This window comes from Plecotus auritus (genome assembly GCF_963455305.1).
Source record: "Plecotus auritus genome assembly, chromosome: 7".
Taxonomy (NCBI): Eukaryota; Metazoa; Chordata; class Mammalia; order Chiroptera; family Vespertilionidae; genus Plecotus; species Plecotus auritus.
The window spans coordinates 121,346,119-121,370,049 of record NC_137774.1 but is presented as its reverse complement, the minus strand read 5'-3'; the positions used below and the strand labels follow the sequence as shown (position 1 = coordinate 121,370,049).

General features: G+C 38.9%; 2 protein-coding genes across 7 annotated transcripts in view; one reads left to right on the top strand and one right to left on the bottom strand.

The window, feature by feature from the left end:
* The window catches only part of SKIC3 (SKI3 subunit of superkiller complex), a 74,366-nt gene extending 72,557 nt beyond the window's left edge, over positions 1–1,809 (bottom strand). For 3 of the 6 annotated variants that reach the window (XM_080681656.1, XM_080681660.1, XM_080681661.1), the window contains exon 1: positions 1,732–1,809. The gene's annotated coding sequence lies outside the window, so the exon portion shown is untranslated. Of the gene's footprint in view, positions 1–1,095 lie in introns of all 6 variants that reach the window. The other 3 variants (XM_080681658.1, XM_080681659.1, XM_080681657.1) reach the window with 3 other exon arrangements.
* Positions 1,810–1,921: 112 nt separating this feature from the next.
* Positions 1,922–23,931, top strand: part of ARSK (arylsulfatase family member K) — a 32,202-nt gene continuing 10,192 nt past the window's right edge. Inside the window, exons 1-4 of the mRNA XM_080679476.1 lie at positions 1,922–2,169; positions 4,047–4,176; positions 8,351–8,510; positions 22,197–22,479. Coding sequence (XP_080535602.1) covers positions 2,032–2,169; positions 4,047–4,176; positions 8,351–8,510; positions 22,197–22,479 — 711 coding nt within the window. The 5' untranslated portion in view covers positions 1,922–2,031. The remainder of the gene's footprint in view (positions 2,170–4,046; positions 4,177–8,350; positions 8,511–22,196; positions 22,480–23,931) is intronic.

Below are 23,931 nucleotides of genomic sequence, written 5' to 3'. Positions count from 1 at the left end.
ATGTGTCTGGGGACCAAATACGCATCTCACTCCAGTCCAATTCAACACTTGCCCCCACTGACATTGTCAAGGGAAGAAAAAGGGGAAAAAAGATGTATTCCGTCCGGCTGGTGTGGCTCAGTGGTTGAACGTGGACCCACGAACCAAGAAGTCACCAGATCAATTCCCGGTCAGGGTGCATGCCCCGATTGCAGACTTGATATCCAGGAGACAGCAGGTTGATGTTTCTCCGTCATCAATGTTTCTATCTCCCTCTCCCTCTCCCTTCCTCTCTCTCTAAAGTCAATTAAAAACATATTTTAAAAAAAGAAAGAAAAAGGTGTATTCCTGTCATCCTGACTGGAAATTCAGAATACATGTCCTACGAAAACAAGATCAGAGAGAGTAAATACAGTTCACAGAATCAGTAATGTGCCATAGATAAAGGACATTTTTGATTAATCTAAATGTCAGCCAACATTGTTCCTATGGTAAAATGTGTTCAACATTCCAAATTAACTCAGAAAAAAATGTTAAACACATCCTGGTCATGAAAGAACATTCCTATATCACCTTCCATGTTGTAATATTATTTCACTTTTTTTTCCTTAGCATTCCTTGTGGACAGAGACTATTGTGTATATATCTGTATTCACCACAGATCTTTGGCATGCTGCTTGGTTAATAATTCTGCTTCACTAAAAGTGAGTAGACTCAGGAGAATGTCATGAAATTTTGTAATTAACTAGACAGAGTACAGCAGTGAGTTAGGGTACAGATTACTCAGATTCAAGTCATACTCAGACTGGCTCCCTGGATAACCTTGGGCAAGTCATTTAATCTGTCCAAGCCTGTTTTCTCATTGCAAAATGGTGAGGATGATGGGAAATGTTCCATGTAAAAGTACTTGCCACACAGTAAATGCTCAATAAATGTTTAGTATAATCCTCAGAACGGAATAAGTGTTATATATTAAATAAGGTCAGCCCCTTACTACTATTATTTTGTGCAAAAACAGTCAGATATTAGTATTAAGAGTTGGTTTTACATTAAGTACTGCAACTCCTCCTTTCCCTGTCATATTGATACGATTAACATGATGTACAAATTATATACCTGAAACTATAACAATGAAATCAGGAATTTGGCTCTGGGACAGAAATCCGTTTCTTCCAGATTTTCCAAAGGACTTCAACAGTCAAGAAGGAGCTGTGATTCTTCCGCAGCAAAACAATGGGTTCTGAACCTACGTCAATTAATCGCTCACGTCACACAGAACCACACTTCTTCCTCCAAGAGGCTGCTGCTCATTTCTCTCCTCTGCACTCTGAAAGCAAGATGCACCTAAGCTTTTCCCTGCCTAAGACCTGAAACTTTACCTCCCAGGCCCCGCTCCTCACCCCACCCGAGTACAATAAATTCTAGCTGCACCGGCAAAGGCAGGAGTAAGATGAGGCGGACTGCAAATTTCCCTGGGGGAATGGACTCGAGGGGCCTCACTGTATCCATATCGCACCTGCGGCGGTCCAGTCGGAGGCCTCCCAAAGAACCACCGATCCAACCTAAGTGACAGAAGCGCCGCCACCTCATCACCTCCCACTTCACGGTCCCGCTTACAACTCAGCCACGCTTGTTCAGCGCAAAACGAGCACCCTCGGCCCCCGACCCTTTCTCTCTCTACGTTTTCATTTCAACTATTTCAACCACCTACCAAGCCCAACTTCTGCAAAAGCGACAGCGACCCTAACTCACCTGGGTCAGATGCTCCTCCTACAAACTAGTCTGGAGTCCGAGCGCATGCGCATTTCCCCAGGCATGGCTCACGTGACTGGAAGTAGCTCTTAGTTTGCTCGGTATTTGATTAAAAGGTCTTAACATGATTAGGGCGGAGAAGTCCACCTGTGCGCATGTGCTCACTCTGATCCTGATGGGAGTTGTAGTTCTGCGGATGACGCGCAGGGAGGAAACAAAACTGCGATCCCCGCCCACCTCTTCCCTGGGGGAGGAAGCGGGCCTAGCGCCCAGAGACCCGGCTCCCAACTTCTCTCTGCGATGCTGCTGCTGTGCGTGTCGGTGGTCGCAGCCTCGGCGCTGGCCGCACCAGCTCCCGGGACTAGCTGGAAGGGGCGGGGAGTTGCTCAGGAGCGGCCCGATGCGCCTAACGTGGTGTTAGTGGTGAGCGACTCCTTTGTAAGTACCGAGAGGGGGCGGAGGGGCGGAGGGGCGGCGGGGCGGCGGGGCGGCGGGGCGGCGGGGCGGAGGGGATGGCGCACCGGTCCCGATCCACTACCCGCCCACAGCCTTTCCTGTGCTGCAGGCTTTGGGGAGCAGAATCTGAAAACTTGCAAACTTGTTTTACCCTGATGAAAAGTAAAAAGTGCATTTTATCTTGAGGCCCCGTATACACACACGTACAGTACACCACATAGATATGCATATAATACATATAAAACAATAGTGAATGAAATGTGCTCTGATAGCGTCTTTGCAAATCTTTTGATATTTTATTGCTAACCTCGATTCACTAAATTATTTTACCACTATGAATGAACGGTCAGTCTATAACCACGTTTGATTTAATAGTAGAGGAAATAACATTCTGCATCTCCATAAAAGCTTGTTAGTTTTCCAGCGGTCATTCCCCACTTCACGACAAGTTTTCAGGAATTTGTGTTTGGGTGAGAAGTGAAGAAAATTAACGTGTTTTGTTGTTGTTGTTTGCCCACGTATCTGATAATCCTGTTAGTGCTGATTTAAGTTCATTAGTTGATATAATTTGATTCACTCCCTGATGATATTCCAGGGAAATTGTGTGTGTGTTGTTGTTGAATCCTAAACTTGAACAGTTTTTGAAACTTTGCCCAAGCCATCAACCAAAAGAATATTACTATCAATATTACCTGATACTTGGTATTATTCCATGATCTTAAAACTAATGCCTGGACAAATGTTTGGTTACTAATTATAACATTAGTTCATTATCACTGAGAGTTAGTGTGGTCACATAGATAGTTGGTGTTAAGCATGGCTGGTACTAGAGTGCTTTTAATCACCATTGTTGTATTGCCTTTCTCCGACCTAGACTGACCCATGATGATTAAAGTTACATAATCTGGATACGCCCGTAGGATTTGTTGAGAATATTACTAAAGTAATCTTTATGGTTATATAAACTTACGGAACAGGCAGTATTGGAGAGTAACATGTAGGAGTTCATTAGGGAGTGCTCTTGAGAGCAGAGGGAAAGGAAGGACGCAGGATTGTACAGATAGAGAAGTTGTGTTTTGTAGACATGGCGGCCTGGGTTGACTTTATGGGTAGTTCTCAAACTAGTATGATACCTCAGAACTGATTCCTGTGGGGTGAGGCGCCAGGCCTTTGTACCCTCATGTTGGATGGCCATTGGTTATGGGCTGCTCTCAGAATGGGGCATGATCTTGGGCAAGGTAACTTTCTTCAGCAGAGGCAATCTTTTGTTTCTAAAAGGAAATGTAGGGGGTGCATCACAACATACCTAGAAACTTCCAACGCTGACTGGGTCCTTCTCATTATCAAGGTCTCATACTTCCCAGAGAAACCTTCCCTGTCCACTCTATCTGAAGTAGGTCTCCCTTGTTATTCTGCGTCTCAGGTTTTTTTCAAAGCACATACCACAATTTGTAATTATTCATATTTACCAGTATACTTTAGCCTCCCCCACTAGATTAAACTTGAAAGGGACTCTGTTTTATCTCCAGATTGTATCTCCAGATCTTTCATAGATCCTGGCACACAGTAAATACTCACTAAATATTGGTTCAATCAGTCCATCATCCTGCAAAAGAACTTTTCAGAAAGTCCGTTAATTTATTTACTCTATTCTAATGAATCTAAGTGGAACACTGAATTGAATTCTCTGGATTTTGAGCCAGATACTGATATCACTATCTATACTTATTTTAATCTGTTGAGGATTTTAGGGTCATATTGAAGTCCTTTGATGTTTATAAGTTTTAAGGTTAAAATTAAAGGAAACAGTTTTCTTTTTTCATGATGCAATCAGTGTTAATTAAATTTCTTCATTCCAGGATGGAAGGCTAACGTTTTATCCAGGAAGTCAGGTAGTGGAACTTCCTTTTATCAACTTCATGAAAGCACATGGCACTTCCTTTTTGAATGCCTACACAAATTCTCCAATCTGTTGCCCATCACGTGCAGGTATGAACATGCTTAATATTAATGAAAGAAAGTGGCCACAGCTGAAGATAATTTTACAATTTAAAAGATTATTCCCAAGAGTAGTATAGCAAGTAATATTTGGCATTTAATTAAAAAATTTTAAGTGATATGTGTTTTATGTATTGGGTATTGGGGTTATTAGATTTTCTAATTTATTTTTCCAGAATAGAATTTTTATCATTTAAAATGCTGTTTAGTTCATGTGTTACTGTTTCATTTCCTACTGATTGAGTGACTAAGAATCTTTTGACCAAGCAAATCAGGAAATATTTATATTTCCTGTAAGAGTTATATTTCCAAGGAAGTTTTTCAGTAAGAATACAAGGAGTTGGGAGGGGACTTCAGAGTATACCATAAAGTAGTTAGAACTTGTCATAAATCAGGTTTATCTGAAGTTTTCCGTGTTATTTCAGATTACATCTCTTCAGGCTCAATTAACTTCTATCCCAATCTAATCATTTTATTATAGTAATTTAACAAATAGGTATAGTTTTAATGGCAAAAGTTGTTTCAGTGACATTAAGCCATGAATAACTGAGAAACGGGAAAAAACTGCCATTCTTATATATTCTGTCTCTTCTCTGACAGTTGTTTTCCTCATTCTAATATATGATTGGTTGCTTTGGAACTCATAAATAGCATTCAACAATTTGCTTTTGTCTATAAGTTCCCAGCATGATATTCTCTGTGATTTGAGTCATAAGTTTCTTTGCCTACATTTTCAGTACTATTAACTATATAATCACCAATGATTAAAGGAATCCTGAACTATATTATAAATTATATTTCAATGATGAAGGGCCAGGTATATTAAAAAATAGTTTTGTTACTTTTTTACATTTCCAGAACGTATTTAACTAAAAATTTACGTTTTCAATCCCCTTTCTCCCTCCTCTCCCCCCCCCCCCCCGCCCCGCCATCCTCAACCCCCATTTCTGACAATCACCGGCAGTTGAATTTGGTTCTTTTTAGATTCCACATATATGTGAGATGGTACAGTATTCAGTACTTTAACTTACTTCATTTACTATAATGCCCTCAAGGTGCATCCATTGTTGCAAAAGCCAGGATTTCCTGATCTTTTGATTTCCTGATCTTTTATACCTGAATATTAGGTAGATGATAGGTAGATATCACATCACATTGATTTTATTCATTTCTTGATGGACACTTAGGTTGTTTCTATCTTGGCTATTGTAAATAATGCAGTGAGCATGGGGGTGCAGATATTTCTTTGAGCTGGTGACTTAATTTGCTCCAGATGTATACCCAGAAGTGGAATTGTTGGATTGATTATATGATTGTTCTGGTGTAATTTTTTTTTAGGAATCTCCATAGTAACTTCCTCAATTTTCCATAGTGGTTTTACCAATTTAGATTCCCATCACCATGCATGAGGGTTTTCCTGGGTATTCTTTTCTCCATGTCCTAGCCAATGCTCGTTATCTCTTGTCTTTTGGTAGTAACCATTCTAACAGGCACAAGGTAATATCTCATTGCAGTTTTGATTTGCATTTCCATCATGATTAGTAATATTGAAAATCTTTTCATGTACCTGTTGGCCATTTCTAAGTTTTCATTGGAAAAATGTTTATTCAGATCCTCTGCCCATTTTGTAATCAGTGTTTTTTTGTTTGTTTCTTGTTTTTTGCTATTGAGTTGTAGGAGGTCTTTATATTTTCTGAATATTAACCCCTTATTCAACAGATGATTTCAAAATTATTTTTTCCAATCCATGGGTTGCCTTTTCATTTTATTGATAGTTTTCTTTGCTGAACAGAAACTTTTAATTTTATGTAGTCCCATTTATTTATTTCTGCTTTTCTTGCCTTTGCTTTTGGTGTTAAATCCAAAAACTTGTCAAGATCAGTGTTGAGGACCTTACCTACTATGTTTTCTAGCAGTTTCATGGTTTCAGGATTTATGTCCATGTGTTTAATCCATTTTGAGTTGATTTTTGTGTATGGTGTAAGATAAATGTTCACTTTCCCAAACACCATTTATTGAAAAGACTAGCCTTTCCCCATTGTATATTTTTGGCTCCTTTGTCATAAATTAATTGACCATATATGCATGGGTTTATTTCTGGGCTGTCTATTCTGTTTCATTGATCTATGTGTCTATTCTATAACAATAATATACTAGTTTGATGATTATAGATTTGTAATATAGTTTGAAATCAGGAAGTGTAATGCCTCTAACTTTGTTCTTCTTAAGATTGCTGTGGCTATTTGGGGTCTTATATGGTTGCATACAAATTTTAGAACTGTTTATTCTATTTCTGTGAAAAATACCATTGGAGTTTTGATAGGTATTACATTGAATCTGTAGGTTGTTTGGGATAGTATGGACATTATATGAATATTATTTCAGTCCATGAGCACATATTATCTTTCCATTTATTTGTGTCTTCTTCAATTTCTTTAAACCATATCTTGCAGTTTTTAGTGTACATATCTTTCACCTCCTTGGTTAAATTTATTCCTAGGTATTTTATTCTTTTTGACACAATTATAAATGGTATTTTTTTCTTAATTTTTCTTTCTAACAATCGATTGATTTGTGGATTTTAAACCATCTTTGCATTCCTGAAGTCCAATTGATCATGGTGTATGATCCTTTTAATGTACTGTTGAATTCTGTTTGCTAATATTTTGTTGAGAATTTCTGCATCTATGTTCATCACAGATATTGGCCTGTAATATTTTTTTGTATTGTTCTTGTATGGATTTAGTACGAGGCTAATGCTGGCCTTATGAAATGAGTTTGGAAGTGTTCCCTCTTCTATTTTTTTTTTTTTTTGAAGAGTTTGAAAATGACTGGTATTCTCATTTTAAGTTTTGGTCCTGGACTTTTCTTTGTTGTGAGGTTTTTTATTACTGAGTCAATTTCCTTACTCATAATTGGTCTGTTCAGATTTTCTATTTCTTCATGATTCAGTATTGTTTGATTGTATGTTTCTAGGAATTTTTCCATTTCTTCTAGGTTATCATATTCCTTGGCATATAACTTCATTGTAGTCTCTTATAATCCTTTGTATTTGTGTGGTATCAGATGAAACATCTACCTTTAATTTCTAATTGTATTTATTTCAGTCCTTTCTTTTTCTAGGAAAGTCTAAAGGTTTATTTTGTTTTTCTTTTTTAAAACCAACTCTTAGTTTTATCAGTCTTTTTATTCTCTTTCATTTATTTAAACTCTGATCTTTGTTATTTCTTACTCTTACTAACTTTGGGCTTTTTTTCTAGTTCTTAAAGATGTTCAATTACTGTTCATTTGAGCTCTTTCTTTTTCCTTAATGTAGATGTTCATCACTATGAACTTCCTTCTTAGAACTGCTTTTTATGCATCCCATTAATTTTGGAATGTCGTATTTCCATTTTCAATTGTTTCAAGATATATTTTGACTTCTCTTTTTTTTCTTTGACCCATTGGTCGTTCAGTAGCATGTTGCTTAATTTCTACATATTTATGAATTTTCCAGTTTTCTTCATTGTAGTCAGAAAATTGCTTGATATGATTTCAATCTTAAATATATTAACACTTGTTTTGTAGCCTCTGATATGATCTATCCTGAAATGTTCCATGTGTACTTGAGAATAAGATATTTTTTCTGTTGCTTTTGGATGAAATGTTATTTAAATGTCTGTTAAGTCTATCTGGTATAACAGGTAGTTTAAGTCTAGTGTTTCCTTATTGAGTTTCTATTGCTGTTGAAAGTGGGGTATTGCAGTACCCTAGTACTATTGTATTGCTGTCTATTTTTCTCTTTGGGTCTGTTAATATTTGAAGAAGGATTTATTGAATAAATAGTTGTAGAAAATGAGATAATGAATCATGAACTACTTAGTGATTATTTTTGTGATTGAAAGAAGACTCTAGAATCAGACAGGCCTTATATTTATTTCCAGCTGTATTTACCTTAAGCAACTTAACCTATAAGCCTTAGAGACTCACCTGTAAAATGGAAATAGTAACTCCTTGATAAATGAGGTAATTAGAAATGTTAGGTGAAGCACCTAATGCAGATATGTTTTATTCCAGAGCATGAGCTCTAAACTAGTAGACTCTATTCTCTCTTGCAGTAATTGTCTTAATAGTTAATGCAAATTTTTAAGCTTACACTGATCCCAATTTCTTCTTTTTCCCCCAGCAATGTGGAGTGGCCTCTTCACTCACTTAACGGAATCTTGGAATAACTTTAAGGGCCTAGATCCAAATTATACAACATGGATGGATATCATGGAGAAGCACGGGTACCAAACACAAAAATTTGGAAAATTGGACTATACTTCAGGACATCATTCCATTAGGTAAAAAATAAAACAAAAAATAGTCCTCATAGGCTTTTCTCCGCTATATCACATAAATGTACCCTTTTTAACTTTTTAAAAATTTCTCTAATAAGGTAAAATTAAATCTCTTAATCCCTCAATGTGTTAATTTGGTTAAAACATTAGCTTTCTTTAATCTTACTAAAATATTAAATTTGCTAATATGCTGATAATTTTTTCTTAAATATTAAAGGCCATTAAGATATCTATTAATTTGTTTAGCCCGTGATTTATTTTTACTGAAATTTTGTTATATAATGGCTACTTTATTATTTACTTTACAGTTTTCTTGCTACTTGTTTTTGTGAGTTCATTCTAATGTGAGTCTATTATAACTTCCTTTTTTTTTTTTCCATTTTACTAAATCCTCAAAACCAGGTAGTCAAGCATGGTTGATAATAGTAGAGATCTAAGAACAGATTAACTACTTTTGAATTCTAGTTTCTCTGTCGTCTACTAACCTGTGGTAGTTTAATCTTGGAAACATTATCTAAGCTCAGGAACTTTAATTTCTTTGTTGTAAGGATAAAATGAAATAATATATGCTGAAAAGATCTAACACAGTAGGTCTGAAACTTCTATCCTTAGAAAGACCTGCTTTCAAAGTTGGCCTTGGGCTGACATCTGGAAACTTGAATTTCAGGAGTGTTCCCTGTATTCCCTAACTGATCAAAAGACTTACTGTGTACCTAGAGTGTGTATATAATGTGGTTTATTCTGAACACCTGATTTCACTCTGGGAGTCTGCAGTTTTGGTATGTTCTAGGGGCAGAGGGTGTCTACATAATCAGCCCACAATGACAACTTGGGTATTAAGTCTCTAATGAGCTTTCCGATAGACAGCACTTTACATATATTGTCATAGACAGATGCTGGATGAATTAAGTGTGTCCTTTGTGACTCCATTTGGCAACTTATACCTTGTTTCCTGTGGAATTACCCTAAGCATATTTTCCCTTTGCTGCTATTGCGTTGTGTCCTTTTTGCTGTAATAAATCATAAGTGAGTAAAACTCTTTGCTGGCCCCATGAGACCTCCTAGTGAACTTAGGTGTGATCTTAGGTCTCCCAACACTTGTGACTCGTAGCATAAATATATATGAAGACCTCAGAGCAGTACCTCTTGCCTAACAGGTGCTAATTGAGGGCTATGGTAAATATAGTAGTGATGAGGATGATGCTAATGATTATAATATGAGCCAGAGAAATATATTCAATAAAAATAATGGTGCATGTAGTGAGATAAATAGTGTTCCCCAAAAATTCACATCCACCCGGAGTTTCAGAGTGTGACCTTATGTGGAAATAGATCCAGTCTGTAGATTCATTTGGAGGCGAAATCATCCTGGACTTAGAGTGAATCCCAGTCCTATCAGAAGAGAAAAGGACACACACACAGAGAAGGCAGTGTGGAGACAAGAGACATAGTTGGAAGTGATCGCATCTAAAATCAAAGAATGCTAAAAGATCACAAGCCAAAGAATGCTAAAGATTGCCAAGAGTTACCAGAGGTTAGGAAGAAGCAAGGGGATATTCTTCCCTAGACCCTACGAGCTACGGTTCTCAACAGGTGTGCTGCGGCACACTGGTATGCCGCAAGAATTTTTAAAACATGCAATACCTGAGTACTTACGGGCACTGGCCTGTTCTCCCTTAGATTACCAGATTTAAAAAAAAAAAATGACAACAGCCAACACAACAATAGCCGTCTGGTGTGAATGAATCAAAAGTATACCTACTTTTTGTCAGATGGACAAAAAATATATTTTTTGGTGTACTGCAGAATTTCTAGCCTCCAGAACTGGGAGGGAATAAATTTCTGTTGTTTTAATCTACCCAGTTTGTAGTAGTTTGTTAGAGCAGCCCAAGGAAACTAATACAATGACTTTTGGGTAAACAGATACTAAAATAATCTAGAAGAATCAGAGTGAGCAGGTCTTCCAATAATGTCCTTTTGTTCAACCCCTCATTTCATCATGATGTTGATGAGATGCCATAGGACAGTGGTCGGCAAACTGCGGCTCGCGAGCCACATGCGGCTCTTTGGCCCCTTGAGTGTGGCTCTTCCACAAAATACCATGTGCGGGGCGCGCACATACAGTGCGATTGAAACTTCGTGGCCCATGTGCAGAAGTCGGTTTTCGGCTCTCAAAAGAAATTTCAATCTTGTACTGTTGATATTTGGCTCCGTTGACTAATGAGCTTGCCGACCACTGCCATAGGAACATAATGCTTTTTTGTATCAATTGGCCAGTGGTAAAACTGGTTTTGTTATATGTCATTTCACTAAAGTCACAGAAACCATCAATGATGTTAAGGGAGGACTTAAGGCTAATCCAAAGTAAAATACAACTATTCATTTTATCTTACTTTAAATTTTTCCTCTTTGTTCCCTTAATCAATCCAATAGTAAAAAGAATCTGAACTTGAACCCCTTGAACTCCCTGTTATCATAATTCTGTGTGAAATGGTTAAAATATGGCCTGAATGTTGTTATTCATTGTGCTAATGCTTGGAGGGGGCAAGGACCCTGCTTTTTCATTGCTTTATTCCCACTGCCAGTAGTGCTAGTGCATTATAGGCACACAATTAAATGTTTGTTGAATGAGTAAATGGAATAAAAGTTATATTGCTCTACCTATGGCTTAATACTTGATAAGCATTAATGTTCTATTTAACCCAGGGTCATAGCACCTGTTCATTATTAGTGTTTTGTATATATCTTCAACTAATAGAATATATCCTCTTTTTCAGTTTTTTACTATTTTAAGTCCTTAATTTTCCTAAATGCTTTCTCATGTGAAATTCTAAAATTAGAAAAAGGAAAAGTTGATATTTCAGAGGTCAGAGATGGTTCTTAGAATAATAATTGCTTGCAGCATATTTTCATTGTGCTCACTCTCCCACCAGAACTTAGGAAATTGAAATAAATAATCAGGACTACTTATATGGGTACTGTATATACCCACACAGTCATATGGCTGACAAGTAGATCAAGGTTTCTGTTAATAGCATGTCTAAAAAGGTTATATGAATTATGGTACATTATCTTTCAGATATTTCTGTGAAAGTTTAAAAATAGATCTTAGGGGGAAAAGGTCTCTTAATATCAAACTTCATAAATAGGGGCATTCATTGTTTTTGATAGATGGACTCTCAAAGTTAAAACTCAAGTTTTTATAATTCTTTGTGCTACATTTACCACTGAAATTGGCTATTTTTGACCCTGCTTCTACTTTCAGCCAGAAATACCAGTGTTTTAGTTTATTACTACAATGCCTCACGTGTCTCTTTCAGGCATAAAGTGATGCTTTTTTCTTGGACCAGTGTGAGGACACTGGTCCTGCTATGTGCCCCTTACTGTATATCATATACTAGTACAGTGCTGCACCACACTGGGAGCTCTAAGGGCCACACACTGTTTCTTCCAGACAACTGTTAATCAAGTGTTGGTGGTAAAACTCATTAAGATACCACATACTGACTAAAGACCTTGAGCAAGTTTCATCAAACGAGCTTACACTAGATGACTGTGAATTTCTGGAATTCTGTGACTTGGATGGAGTACAGTTAAATGCTTTATGAAGTCCTGATATTCATCTGCCCCCTCATATTATATGTATTGTGCTTATTGTAGTTCTATTTAGGTTCATATTTGCTATATCTTCTTAGCAATTGAAAGGAAACATTTTGTATTTAATTCATTAGATGTTTTCATCATGTTTGCTATCAGGTAAAACTTTTTTGCCAATATATTCCCAATATTTAAAACAGTGGTTCTCAATTGAGGGCTATTTTCACCCCAGAAGATATTTGACATGTCTGGAGACATTTGGGTTGACACCACTGGGAGAATGCTACTGGCACCTAGCGGGTCGAGGCCAGGATGGCTGCTATACAGTTTATGAGGCACGGGACAGTCTCCCCCTCCCCCCACAGCAAAGAAGTACCAAGGTCAAAATGTCAGTAGTTCTGAGGATGAGAAACTGTGATCTAAAACTATGTATTTTATACTCATCAGCATGGCCTTAGCAGTATATAATTAATATCACACTGCATTTTTAATTTTAAATTTAACTCTTCTACATTCTAAGGGATCAGACCCAATTGACATTAGTTATGTCAATTTTTTTAGAAGTAATGAAACCAAAGAAAATGTTAATTTGTAAGTGTATCCTATCTAATAAAAGAGTAATATGCAAATTGACTGTACCTCCACTATATCCACAAGCCATGCCCACCAGCCAATCAGGAGCAAGTATGCAAATTAACCCAACCAAGATGGCTGTGGCCACAGAGAGCAGGAGGGAGGCTTGGGTTTCCCCGGCAATGGAGGAAGCCAAGCTTTCCGCCTGCCCTGGCTTGCCTTGGCCTCCACTTAAGGCTACAAAGTTTCAATTATAGAAGATAAATAAATCCCAACAAAAATAGCTATGGCCACAGAGAGAGCAGGAGGGTACCCTCCGCTCAAGGGTACAAAGTTTCAATTATAAAAGATAAATAAATCCAAGATACCAGGACCTCTGCTTGGGTCGCCAGGGGGGGTAGCCGGCCTGCAAAGCACCACAGGCCCCTCACCCAGGCCACCGCACACCTCAAGGGAATCCCCACCCTGATCTGGGACACCCTTCAGGGCAAACCAGCTGGCTCCCACCTGTGCACCAGGCCTCTATCCTACCTAATAAAAGAGTAATATGCAAATTGACCATCACTCCAACACACAAGATGGCTGCCACAAGATGGCCAGCAGGGGAGGGCAGTTGGGAGGGACCAGGCCTGCAAGGGAGGGCAGTTGGGGTGATCAAGCCTGCAGGGGAGGGCAGTTAGGGGTGACAAGGCCGGCAGAGGAGGGAAGTTGGGGGTGACTAGGCCTGCAGGGAAGGGCAGTTGGGGGGGGACCCAGGCCTGCAGGGGAGAGCAGTTAGGGGTGACCAGGCCTGCAGGGGAGCAGTTAGGGGTGACCTGGCCTGCATAGGAGGGCAGTTGGGGTGACCAAGCTGGCAGGGGAGCAGTTAGGCATCAATCAGGCTTGCAGGGGAGTGGTTAGGGGGTGATCAGGCTGGCAGGCAGAAGCAGTTAGGGGCAATCAGGAAGGCAGGCAGGCGAGCAGTTGTGAGCCAGCAGTCCTGGATTGTGAGAGGGATGTCCAACTGCCCGGATCGGGCCTAAACGGGCAGTCGGACATCCCTCGAGGGCTCCCAGATTAGAGAGGGTGCAGGCTGGGCTGAGGGACACCACCCCGTGCACGAATATTGTGCACTGGGCCTCTAGTGCAAAATAAAACCTTTGCTTAAAATGTATTTGCTGTTATTATATAGTATTTTGCATTATGTAATTGCATACATATATTTATAATAAATATATAATAAAATATATACAATCAGTAAAATTATGTATTAATAACAATATAATTAATATATGTGTTATTAAGTATAATATTATTATAAAGTATATTGATATTATAAAAATATTATCCTTTATGATAAAAGCCCAGCAACTGAATGGCAGAACGACTGGTTGGCCAGTCTCTATGATGCGCACTGACCACCAGGGGGCAGACGCTCAATGTGGGAGCTGCCCCCTGGTGGTCAGTGCTTGGCTGACTGGGATGAGTGGCTGCTCCCGCTGCCAACCCCGGACCAAAGGGCAGGAACCCAGGCTGTGATTATTGCCTCGTCGTCCCAGGCTCCTCCTCTTCGCTCCCTGCCACCTCCTCCGGACACCTGCAGGCCATGCAGCGCTGCCACCAGGCTCATAGAGCTGACCCCAGAGGCTGGGAGGCGGGTTTGTGGCAGCAGCGGGACTGAGGCCTACTCTGTCGCCTCTCAGGACGATGCAGGACCAGGGAGCAGCCGCTCAGAGGGCGGGTCCACAGCCGCTCGGCAGACCTGATGAGCAGTGCTCCCACAGCAGGCTGATCCCTGCAGGGCACGCCCCCCACCAGTGCACGAATCCCATGCACTGGATCTCTAGTATGTCATACCTTATAATATTAATATATTTGTTTAATGGCAAAATATCCATGATTTTCATCATACCGTGTTTCCCCGAAAATAAAACATCCTCCGAAAATAAGACCTACTTACAGGTTTCCTTCTGAGTGAAATATAAGGCATCCCCGAAAATAAGGCCCCAGGCTCTGTCTCAGAATGAAAATTAATTTACTGTAAACTGGTCGCTAGGGCCGCCCCGACTGGCATCTAGCAACCAGTGACGTTACGCGGAGTCCTGACGTCACTGCTGTGTGGAGGCGGAGCGGAGGTCGGAGTGAGCGGTGAGCGCGGGGCGGGAGAGAGGAGGAGACTTTCGCAGATGCATGTAGAAGAACAGGAGGATTAGAGCGGACGGGACGCGGCGAAGGTGGCGAGTGCTAGTCTGTCTCTGGTGACACTACCTGATGCTCGCGGCCGCCTTCATGATGACTGAAGGTTCTCAGTCAGTGGCAGACCCTGCTCCAGCCCAGATCCAGGCCCCAGCAAGCCCAGTGACAGTCCCCAGGCAGGCCCCAGGGGGTAAATGTCTGATAAAGGGGTAGGGGGGATGTCTGGTGAAGGTGTTCAGTGGCACAGGGGTGGGGGGAGGGGGATCACTTAAAATGACACAGGAGGATCAGGGGGGCAATCAAAATGACACAGGAGGATCAAAAGGGGTTACTAAAATGGTAATCCCCCCTCTGATTCTCCTGTGCCATTTTGATTTCCCCCTCTGATCCCCCCCGTGTCATTTTGAGTGATCCCCCTCCCCCCACCTTGATACCCCAATTCCTTTTTTTTTACCCCTAGAAATGAGCGCAAAAAGAAAAAGCTACTTCGTGGAGTACAAGAGAGGAATCGTGGAAGACTCTTGGGGCCAAAATCTTACTGCTTTCTGCAAAGAGAAGATGTTGAGTATCCAATTGGTCCAAAAATGGCGAGCAGAGTATGGTAACCTCATTGAACAAGTGGACAAGGGAAATGCTAAAAAGTGCAAGTGTGGATCAGGTCGGCAACCATTATTTTCCGAGCTGGAAGACCTGATCTGTGAATGGGTTGTTGACAGGAGAGCAAAGGCTTTGGTTGTGAATAGGGCTCAGATTCAAGAATTTGCCCTTGCAATGGCACCACAGTTTGACATAGCCCCCGAAGACTTCAAAGCATCACAACACTGGCTGGATAATTTCCTTCAGCGAAGTGAACTGTCTTTAAGAAGATCTACAACATTGTTTAGGTTGTAAGATACTCAAGTTATTAAGCGAGCACTTGCATTCAAGTTCTTTATTGATGATGCTGACTTCTCTAACTACAATCTTTCCAACATGATTGCTATGGATGAAACTGCAGTGTTTATGGGCCAATCATCTCAAACAACAATTGAACAGCAGGGTGCCTCCTTAGCATACATTCCCTCCACTGCTTACGAAAGTGCACGTGTTTCCTGTATTTTGGCAATTCGTCTGGATGGCACTAAAATCCCACCTTTAATCATTTCTAAGGGCAAGAAGGAAAAGATTGAACGTGTTTTGGGCGTTTTTATTCCTGAAACTGAAAAAGCCTGGGCCACACAAGCAGTTATAAGGAAGTGGGTCAATTTAATGCTGCCGCTTGTTATGCGCAGGATCCAAAGAGGTCCGCTAGTCTGGGATGCAGCCAGCACTCACCGCGCTGAAGACATGAAGACATTTCTTCACGAAAGAAAAATAGATCAGATAATTCCCGCAGGAATGACGGCCTATCTCCAGACTCTTGATATTGCAATAAACAAGCCATTCAAAGACAATTTGCCCATGGAAATTAATGACTACATTGAAAATAGAATGGAGAGAAACCAGCGTGGAAACTTTGAGAAACCTAAACTGCAAGAAGTTGTGACTTGGGTGAAGAATTCATGGGAGAAAATCACTGACAGTTGCATTGCAAATGCACCGCGAGCAGGATACCTTGACAAGAAGTACTCATTTAAAGACAGTGCTATTGCTAAACATGAGAGATTTGGTCCACTGATTCTGAAAGAAATGGAGTCACAAGAAATTCACCAGAAAATTCAGGAATTGGATTGTTATGATGATGTTCCAGAAGATGATGACATGATTGTCATTGAATAAATGAGTAAATTCTTGATTCTGTAGGATTCACAGTTTGTCTGGTTTGTGTTGACAACTACCGTACCATATACAGGTAATAAATTTCCTTTATTTTCATTTAACAATAAATGTGTACCATATTCTTCTTCATGGAAAAATAAGACATCCCCTGAAAATAAGACCTAGCGTGTCTTTGGGGGCAAAAATTAATATAAGACACTGTCTTATTTTCGGGGGAAAAGGTATTTACAAATAGCTTTATGACTGAAAAATAATTAAGGAACAACAGCTACTGTAATTTCACACACAAAAAGAAAATAGTTGTAATTAATAAAATTAATCAATGAGAACATTTACATATATTGAGTATTTATATAATGTATATTGAAAGGTGATGTTCCAGTCTGAACTTGCCAGAGTTTGATATTATTTATTCAACTAAAACAGACTGTTTTTGTGTGTGATCATGTATGTAAGGAAGATAGATGGCAGCCTTTAAGTGTTTTTCACAACTTTGAGAGAAGAGTATTTCATGGGAAAGGCTATAGATTTCTTTTTCTCTTACAGAATTTGTTAGGCTGATCTTATTTGCAAGAGCATTATTCAGAAATGTAATTTTTTCATGAAAGAGACTTACCTGAGACAAGTTACCTGTTACAATCCCATCAATAATGATGAGTGTGTGTGTGTGTGAGAGCACGCATGCACACTTGCACAGTAGAGAGAGAGAGAGAGAGAGAAATATGGATCTTCCCACAGTCTGAGATAGTTAATTATCTTAGGAACCTTAGGAAGCTGAAAGTTTAATTCTAGGCTCTTAATTCAGTTTGAAAGAAAACTTATTTCTCACCAATTTTAATTGGTTATATTTTTTCAGATGAGATTGTCACTATGTAAATTAATCCTGTGCCACCTGTGGACTGATGGTATCCAGTGCTACAGCAGTAGAATTTGGCACATTGGCACAGAAAACCCACACAGCAGTGGCACATATGCAAATTTATGCAATAATTAGTTGGTAACGTGTTAGGTAGCTTTATTTTCCATTTTTAGTGAAAGGAGATTTTGGTGTTAACAAGAAATTAATCAAACTGCTGATTGTTAGGAGAGTGTGTTTAGCCATCACCTTGTTTTCTGGAATTGAACCAAGGTAGAATAATTCTCCTATTTATGGGCTACTATGGAAACTATTTTGATTATTCTGTCTAAATTTGAGGTGTGTTTTTTTCATAAAATAATTACTGCAGTGTTATTTAAAGCAGTGCATCTCAAACTTTAACATACATAAAAATCACCTGGACATCTTGTTAAATACCCTTTCTGATTCAGTGGGTTTGGGATGGGGCCTGAGACTGCATTTGTAACAAGCTCCCAGGTGACGCTGATGCTGTTGGTCCATGGACCACTCTTGGGAGTAGCAGGGATATAAAGAACTGGACCTCAGCTGGCCAGAGTGGCTCAGTGCTTGAGTGTTGACCTAAGAACCAAGAGGTCATGGTTTGATTCCCAGTCAGGGCACATGCCTGCGTTGTGAGCTCCATACCCAGTGTAGGGCGTGCAGGAGGCAGCCAATAAATGATTCTCTTATCATTGATGTTTCTATCTCTCTCTCCTTCTCCTTTCCTCTCTCCAATAAATAAATATGTATTTTTAAAAAGAACTGGACCTCAGTTATTACCTTTTCAGGATGAAGGAGGACAAGGTGTGACCAACTGTGAACACCTTGATCAGATGCTTGTGGTTATTCTGTGTGTTTCTTTGAGAAGAGAAGCCCCTCTTACATTTCTGTCAAGAGTTGAAGGAGATCTTGGACCATTTAGGAAGGGTACTTAAACAAAATGACATTGAAGCCTCTCTAAGTTTATAGAGAACAGTCTCCTTTGAGATAAGTATACTCCACATCTGAGCTCCCACCTGAGGCTAAATAAGAGTGTTCTCCTTCACTGTACACTCATAAAAGAAAGAGAATGGGAAAGGCAAGTAACATATTATTGTGACAACAGTTTTGACATCATGGATCCTCTGAAAGCCTCTTGGGTCCTCGCAGAGATCCCTGGGTCACACTTAAAGAAATACTGGCATACGGGAAACTACACACTGTATGTTCATGTCTATTGTAAATTTACAATGAGAGGACCCAATGAACCATTATCTAAACCACAGTAGTCGTGGTGCCTTCCCATTAGTACAAGTTCTTTTTAATTGTCCTGATTGAAACTGAACTCTTGATATTCCAGACAAAGCACATAGAAATGGAAAAGAAATAAATTTGTTCAAAATACCCACATTGGGCAAATAATTACAAAATTTATATTTGGAGGAGGTTATAGCAATTAATGGTCGGGAGGGTGCAGAGAAAGAAAGCACTTAGAACAAGACAAAGAAGTAGATCTAAGCACATGGCCAAAAGACACTATTTCCTGGTGCAACAATTTGGCCTAATTAAAAAGGGCCTGGAGACATTGGTTGCTTAGTAAAGAGAATTATAATTTTAAAAGCGTTATCTTTCTGTTACAGTAATTATAATAAACTAGAGGCCCGGTGCACAAATTCATGCACCATTGGGGTCCCGAGGCCTGGCCTGTGGGATCGGGCCGAAACCAGCTCTCCGACATCCCTTGAGGGGTTCTGGATTGCTAGAGGGTGCAGGCCAGGCTGAGGGACTCCACCAGTGCACGATCAGGGTCGGGAAGGGACGCGGAGGTTGGCCAGCTGGGGAGGGGCCACAGGAGGGCTAAAGGGCGTGTCCAGCCCGTCTCGCTCAGTCCTGATGGGCCAGAACCCAGCAGCAAGATAACTTACCAGTTGGAGCATCTGCCCCCTGGTGGTCAGTGCACGTCATAGCGAGCGGTTGAGTGGCCTTAGCATATCATTAGCATATTGCGCTTTGATTGGTTGAATGGATGACCAGACAACCGGACACTTAGCATATTAGGCTTTTATTATATAGGATTATAAAGTTGCATATTCACATTGTCTTTCCCTATTTTCATATATATATATATATATATATATATATATATATTGATTTCAGAGAGGAAGCAAGAGGGAGAGATAGAAACATCAATGATGAGAGTATCATTGATCAACTTCCTCCTACACACCCCCCACTGGGAATCAACCCGCAACCTGAGCATGTACCTTTGACCAGAATTGAACCCAGGACTTTCCAGTCCGCAGTCCAATGCTCTGTCCACTGAGCCAAACCAGCAAGGGCCCCATTTTCTTCATTTGTGTTATTGCTGACCAGGAGGAGTGTTGGGCTGAGAAAACAGACCGAGCTGAGAGTCACAGCTCCTATAGCAGCCACTGCTCATACTGTGTTACTGTTCTTCTAGTGCTGAACAAGAGCCCAGGAGGCTTGGGATGGCCCAGGAGTAGTGAGAACGAACAGTCAACGTTGATTATAATTATTAATATTATTGAATACCTAAAATATACTAAGTGATTTTAGATTATGGAGAAGTAAAATTTTACTTTATACTTAGGCACAATGCCTGAACATGGATCAAATAACCAAAATGTTACTCTCTTAATCAGATAGCTTACTCAAGATTCCTGAGAGAGCCAGAAAAGAGGAAAAATTGACAATTATGAGAATGGAACTTTTACCTTCAACCATAATCTTGTCCCAGCTGCCCTAATAATGCTGAAATCATTTGTTGTAACTCTACTTGAGTACCAGCAGTGGTAGGATTCATGCCAAAGGCACACATAACCATGAATTGACAAAAGAGGATGCCACTAATACAGGAGAGTAAGTCACATGTTATTTAGTAAGAGGGCAAAATAAAGCTAAATTTGAAATTAGCCATAATGATAACATTAGATCAAAATTAACTTGATTTGAGCCTTTTAACCCTGACGGGGATCAATCTATGTTTTTAAAAAGATCTCAGGAACACAGAGAGGGAAAAACATAGGGAAGGGGACTCCAGCACAAGTACTGCTGGTGTAATAAACCCCTAACATCCACTCTCTGCAGTAACCTAATAATGGCCACATACAGTGAGCTTTCAGCAATGAGTTAAGCAAAAGACTGAGAAACCAATGCTATATTGTTTTCATAGTTATGATATTGTTTTCATAGAACTTACTATTTAGGGCTTTCTATATGCTAGATAGAATTGATTAGAATCTGTTAGATGTAATTCCACCAGAATCCTACTTTTCATTATATTTATCAAAATCTATTGCATATTTGCTACAAAAATTATATTTTTATTGTGTCTGTTTACATTTCTTGTCTTCAAAAGGCAGATAACAGCCGAAACCAGTTTGGCTCAGTGGATAGAGCGTCAGCCTGCGGACTGAAGGGTCCCTGGTTCGATTCTGGTCAAGGGCATGTACCTTGGTTGCGGGCACATCCCCAGTGGGAGGTGTGCAGGAGGCAGCTGATCGATGTCTCTCTTTCATCAATGTTTCTAGCTCTTTATCCCTTTCCCTTCCTCTCTGTAAAATACCAATAAAAAAATATATTTTTTTAAAAAAAGGCAGATAACAGTTCTCTTTTAGCTCATCTATGGGCCATCAGTCATTTTAGGTGGTTTGAAATTCCCCTAACATGGGAGTTTATGTTTTGATATAAAATATTCTTTGTTTCTACATTGTTATCTTATAAAAACAAGCTTCTTAGAAATGTCCATGACTGCTTCCTAAACAATTATGCCAACTAAATATTCTTATACATGTTTTGAGAAAAAGTACTGCTACTTAGCTTACCAAGTAGTTAGATAAAACAGACTAAAGATTTAGAAAAATTGAATTGATTGAATCATTTAACTTTTAAATCAGCTAATGAAAGTATATTTAGTTTCTAATGGATAAGAAATTTGTATCACTATTAGTTTAGACAGCTTAGATCATAGTTAAAATTGTTCTTATAATGAGAAGGATAAAGCTAGAAACAATTTAAAACATTAATCTTCATAAACACATAAGGTACACCTGGGAGGTAGGATTTTAAAAATATAAAGATTTAGTGGCAGGAGAAAATTATAGTTGCTTTGGCTAAAAATACTATCTTCTTTTAACAACAACAACAAAAAAGACAAAATGCGAGAAAATTAAAAAGTCCTAGGAATCCAAAACATCTTTTATTTTACTAAATATCTTGTTATTAAAAAAGTAACCTTTCTAAATAAGCTAAGTTTTAAAGAACACATAGGTGAATTAATACCTTATTTTTTCTTGGTTTTTGAATTTGTAATGCTCAATAACTTTCTTAATGAGATCTATTAGTCTGAACATTTATAAGACTGAGTCTAAAAATTGTTTTTCATGCCATGCCATGCCCAATCTCAGAGAAAAGATTTCAACAAATATCGAGTGTAACATTTGCTCTAAGCTTTTTAGAGATATCTTTATCTGGTTAAGAAAGGTTTCTTTTACTCTTACTTTGCAATAGTTTTCCCATGCATGGATATTGTATCTCCTTTTTTTGTTAATAAGGTGAAATATGTTGACTCAATTTCAAATGTTAAACCAAAGTTTTCTTTAAAAAAAAAAAAAAAGGAAATCATTTTCCATGTTGCTTTCTTATGTTTATGCTTAGTTTTTAAGATTTTGTAAATACCTTACAGCATACCTGTCTTTTTGACTCCCCAGCAATCGTGTGGAGGCATGGACAAGAGATGTTCCTTTTTTACTCAGACAAGAAGGCAGACCTATGGTTAATCTTATCCCTAACAAGACTAAAGTAAGAGTAATGGAAGGGGACTGGAAGACTACAGACACAGCAGTAAACTGGTTAAGAAAAGAAGCAGTTAATCACACTCAACCATTTGTTCTATATTTGGGATTAAATTTACCACACCCTTATCCTTCACCATCTTCAGGAGAGAATTTTGGATCTTCAACATTTCACACATCTCTTTATTGGCTTAAAAAAGTAAGTACATTACGTGTGCTCAAAACTAGAAGTTAACATTGTATCTGTATGTTACTGGTATTTACTCACTGTTTCTTTTATTATCACTTTTAAAGAAAAACTTACATTTTGAGTATTCTCATTAAATCAAATTGACCAATAGCTGGTTGACAAAAGCTGAAAGGGCAATTTTATAGAAATAAGGTAAGTGTTAAAACTTAGAAATCTACTGCTGAATTGAATACATTTGCATATAACAGGTCTATTAAAAGAGAAACTGAAAGATGCTCTCTAAGTGCAGGCAGTATTCACTGTGCACAGTTAAGGATTGAAAAAAAATGACATGCCAGATGAACTGCTCAAAGAGATCTTAATAATCAACAGGGAGAGTGACCATTTTTTCTAGGACTCAACACATTTGTCAAAACATTTAAAACTCTCTTATTTGGGGTTAAAAATGTATAGGGAAATGAAAAACAGTGAAACCAATATTTATTTAATGCACTGTAACTAGAAACACTGAGAATTAAAGTATTTGCTTTTATGTAAAAAAAAAAAAAAAAAAACAGAACATATCAAGAGTAGTTTGAATAGGGCTTGCCTTCGCATTATATAATTTAGATATGGAGCAAACATCTTCTCTATATCATGGCATATTGTCAGATACATAACTGAATTTGGATTGCCTTCCAACATTTCCCCTTTGCTCTTTCAGTGTTGTAATATATTTCTGAGAGTTCCTTTTCTGTGAAGATTTTTGCCACTGTCACTTCTGCTAGGACATGTTTGCCCTTTCTTTGCAGTGACCTTCCTCATTTACATAACGAGTGTGTCTTCACTAAGTTCCTCTGACTGCCTGTGTAGCAGTGTCAACCTTCCCACGTCAGCTATTTCTTCTATGACTCCAGTTAACGTTTGAATCAAAGCTCACTTCCAGTGATACCTCTGTTTATTTCTTTATTGTACATTCATCTTCGTTAACCAGTTCCCTCTTTTGATCATCCATTTCTATCCAATGTCGCGTGGATTTCTCACCGGGAGACGGAGGCAGCACAACTACACAGTGTGCTGTCTGTGTGTAGAATGGACAAACGATGTGCAGTGATCAGTCAGTGACAGGCTTTGAAAGAAATGGTCTGATCAGTCCCTGATACACATCTTTCATTCATATCGTGATTTGTAGACTGAATAGCTAGCAGCATATGACTGAAGGTTTGTACTTTATGCACTGATCCACAGTTAATATACCTTGGGAACTAAAATCTGAACCATGCAGAGGGAAGACTGTCTGTGTTTTGAAACATGTCATCTTAAATCGAATTGAAGTTACTTAAGCAACTCTAATCAGAATCACTATTTAGTGCACCCTATTTTAAAGGAAATACTGTCCAAGTTCCAAATACATCATGTCTTCTTAAAAAGTTCTGACTGGCTCCATCTTTAAAAAATTCGTCTGGAGTTAGTACTAGCATA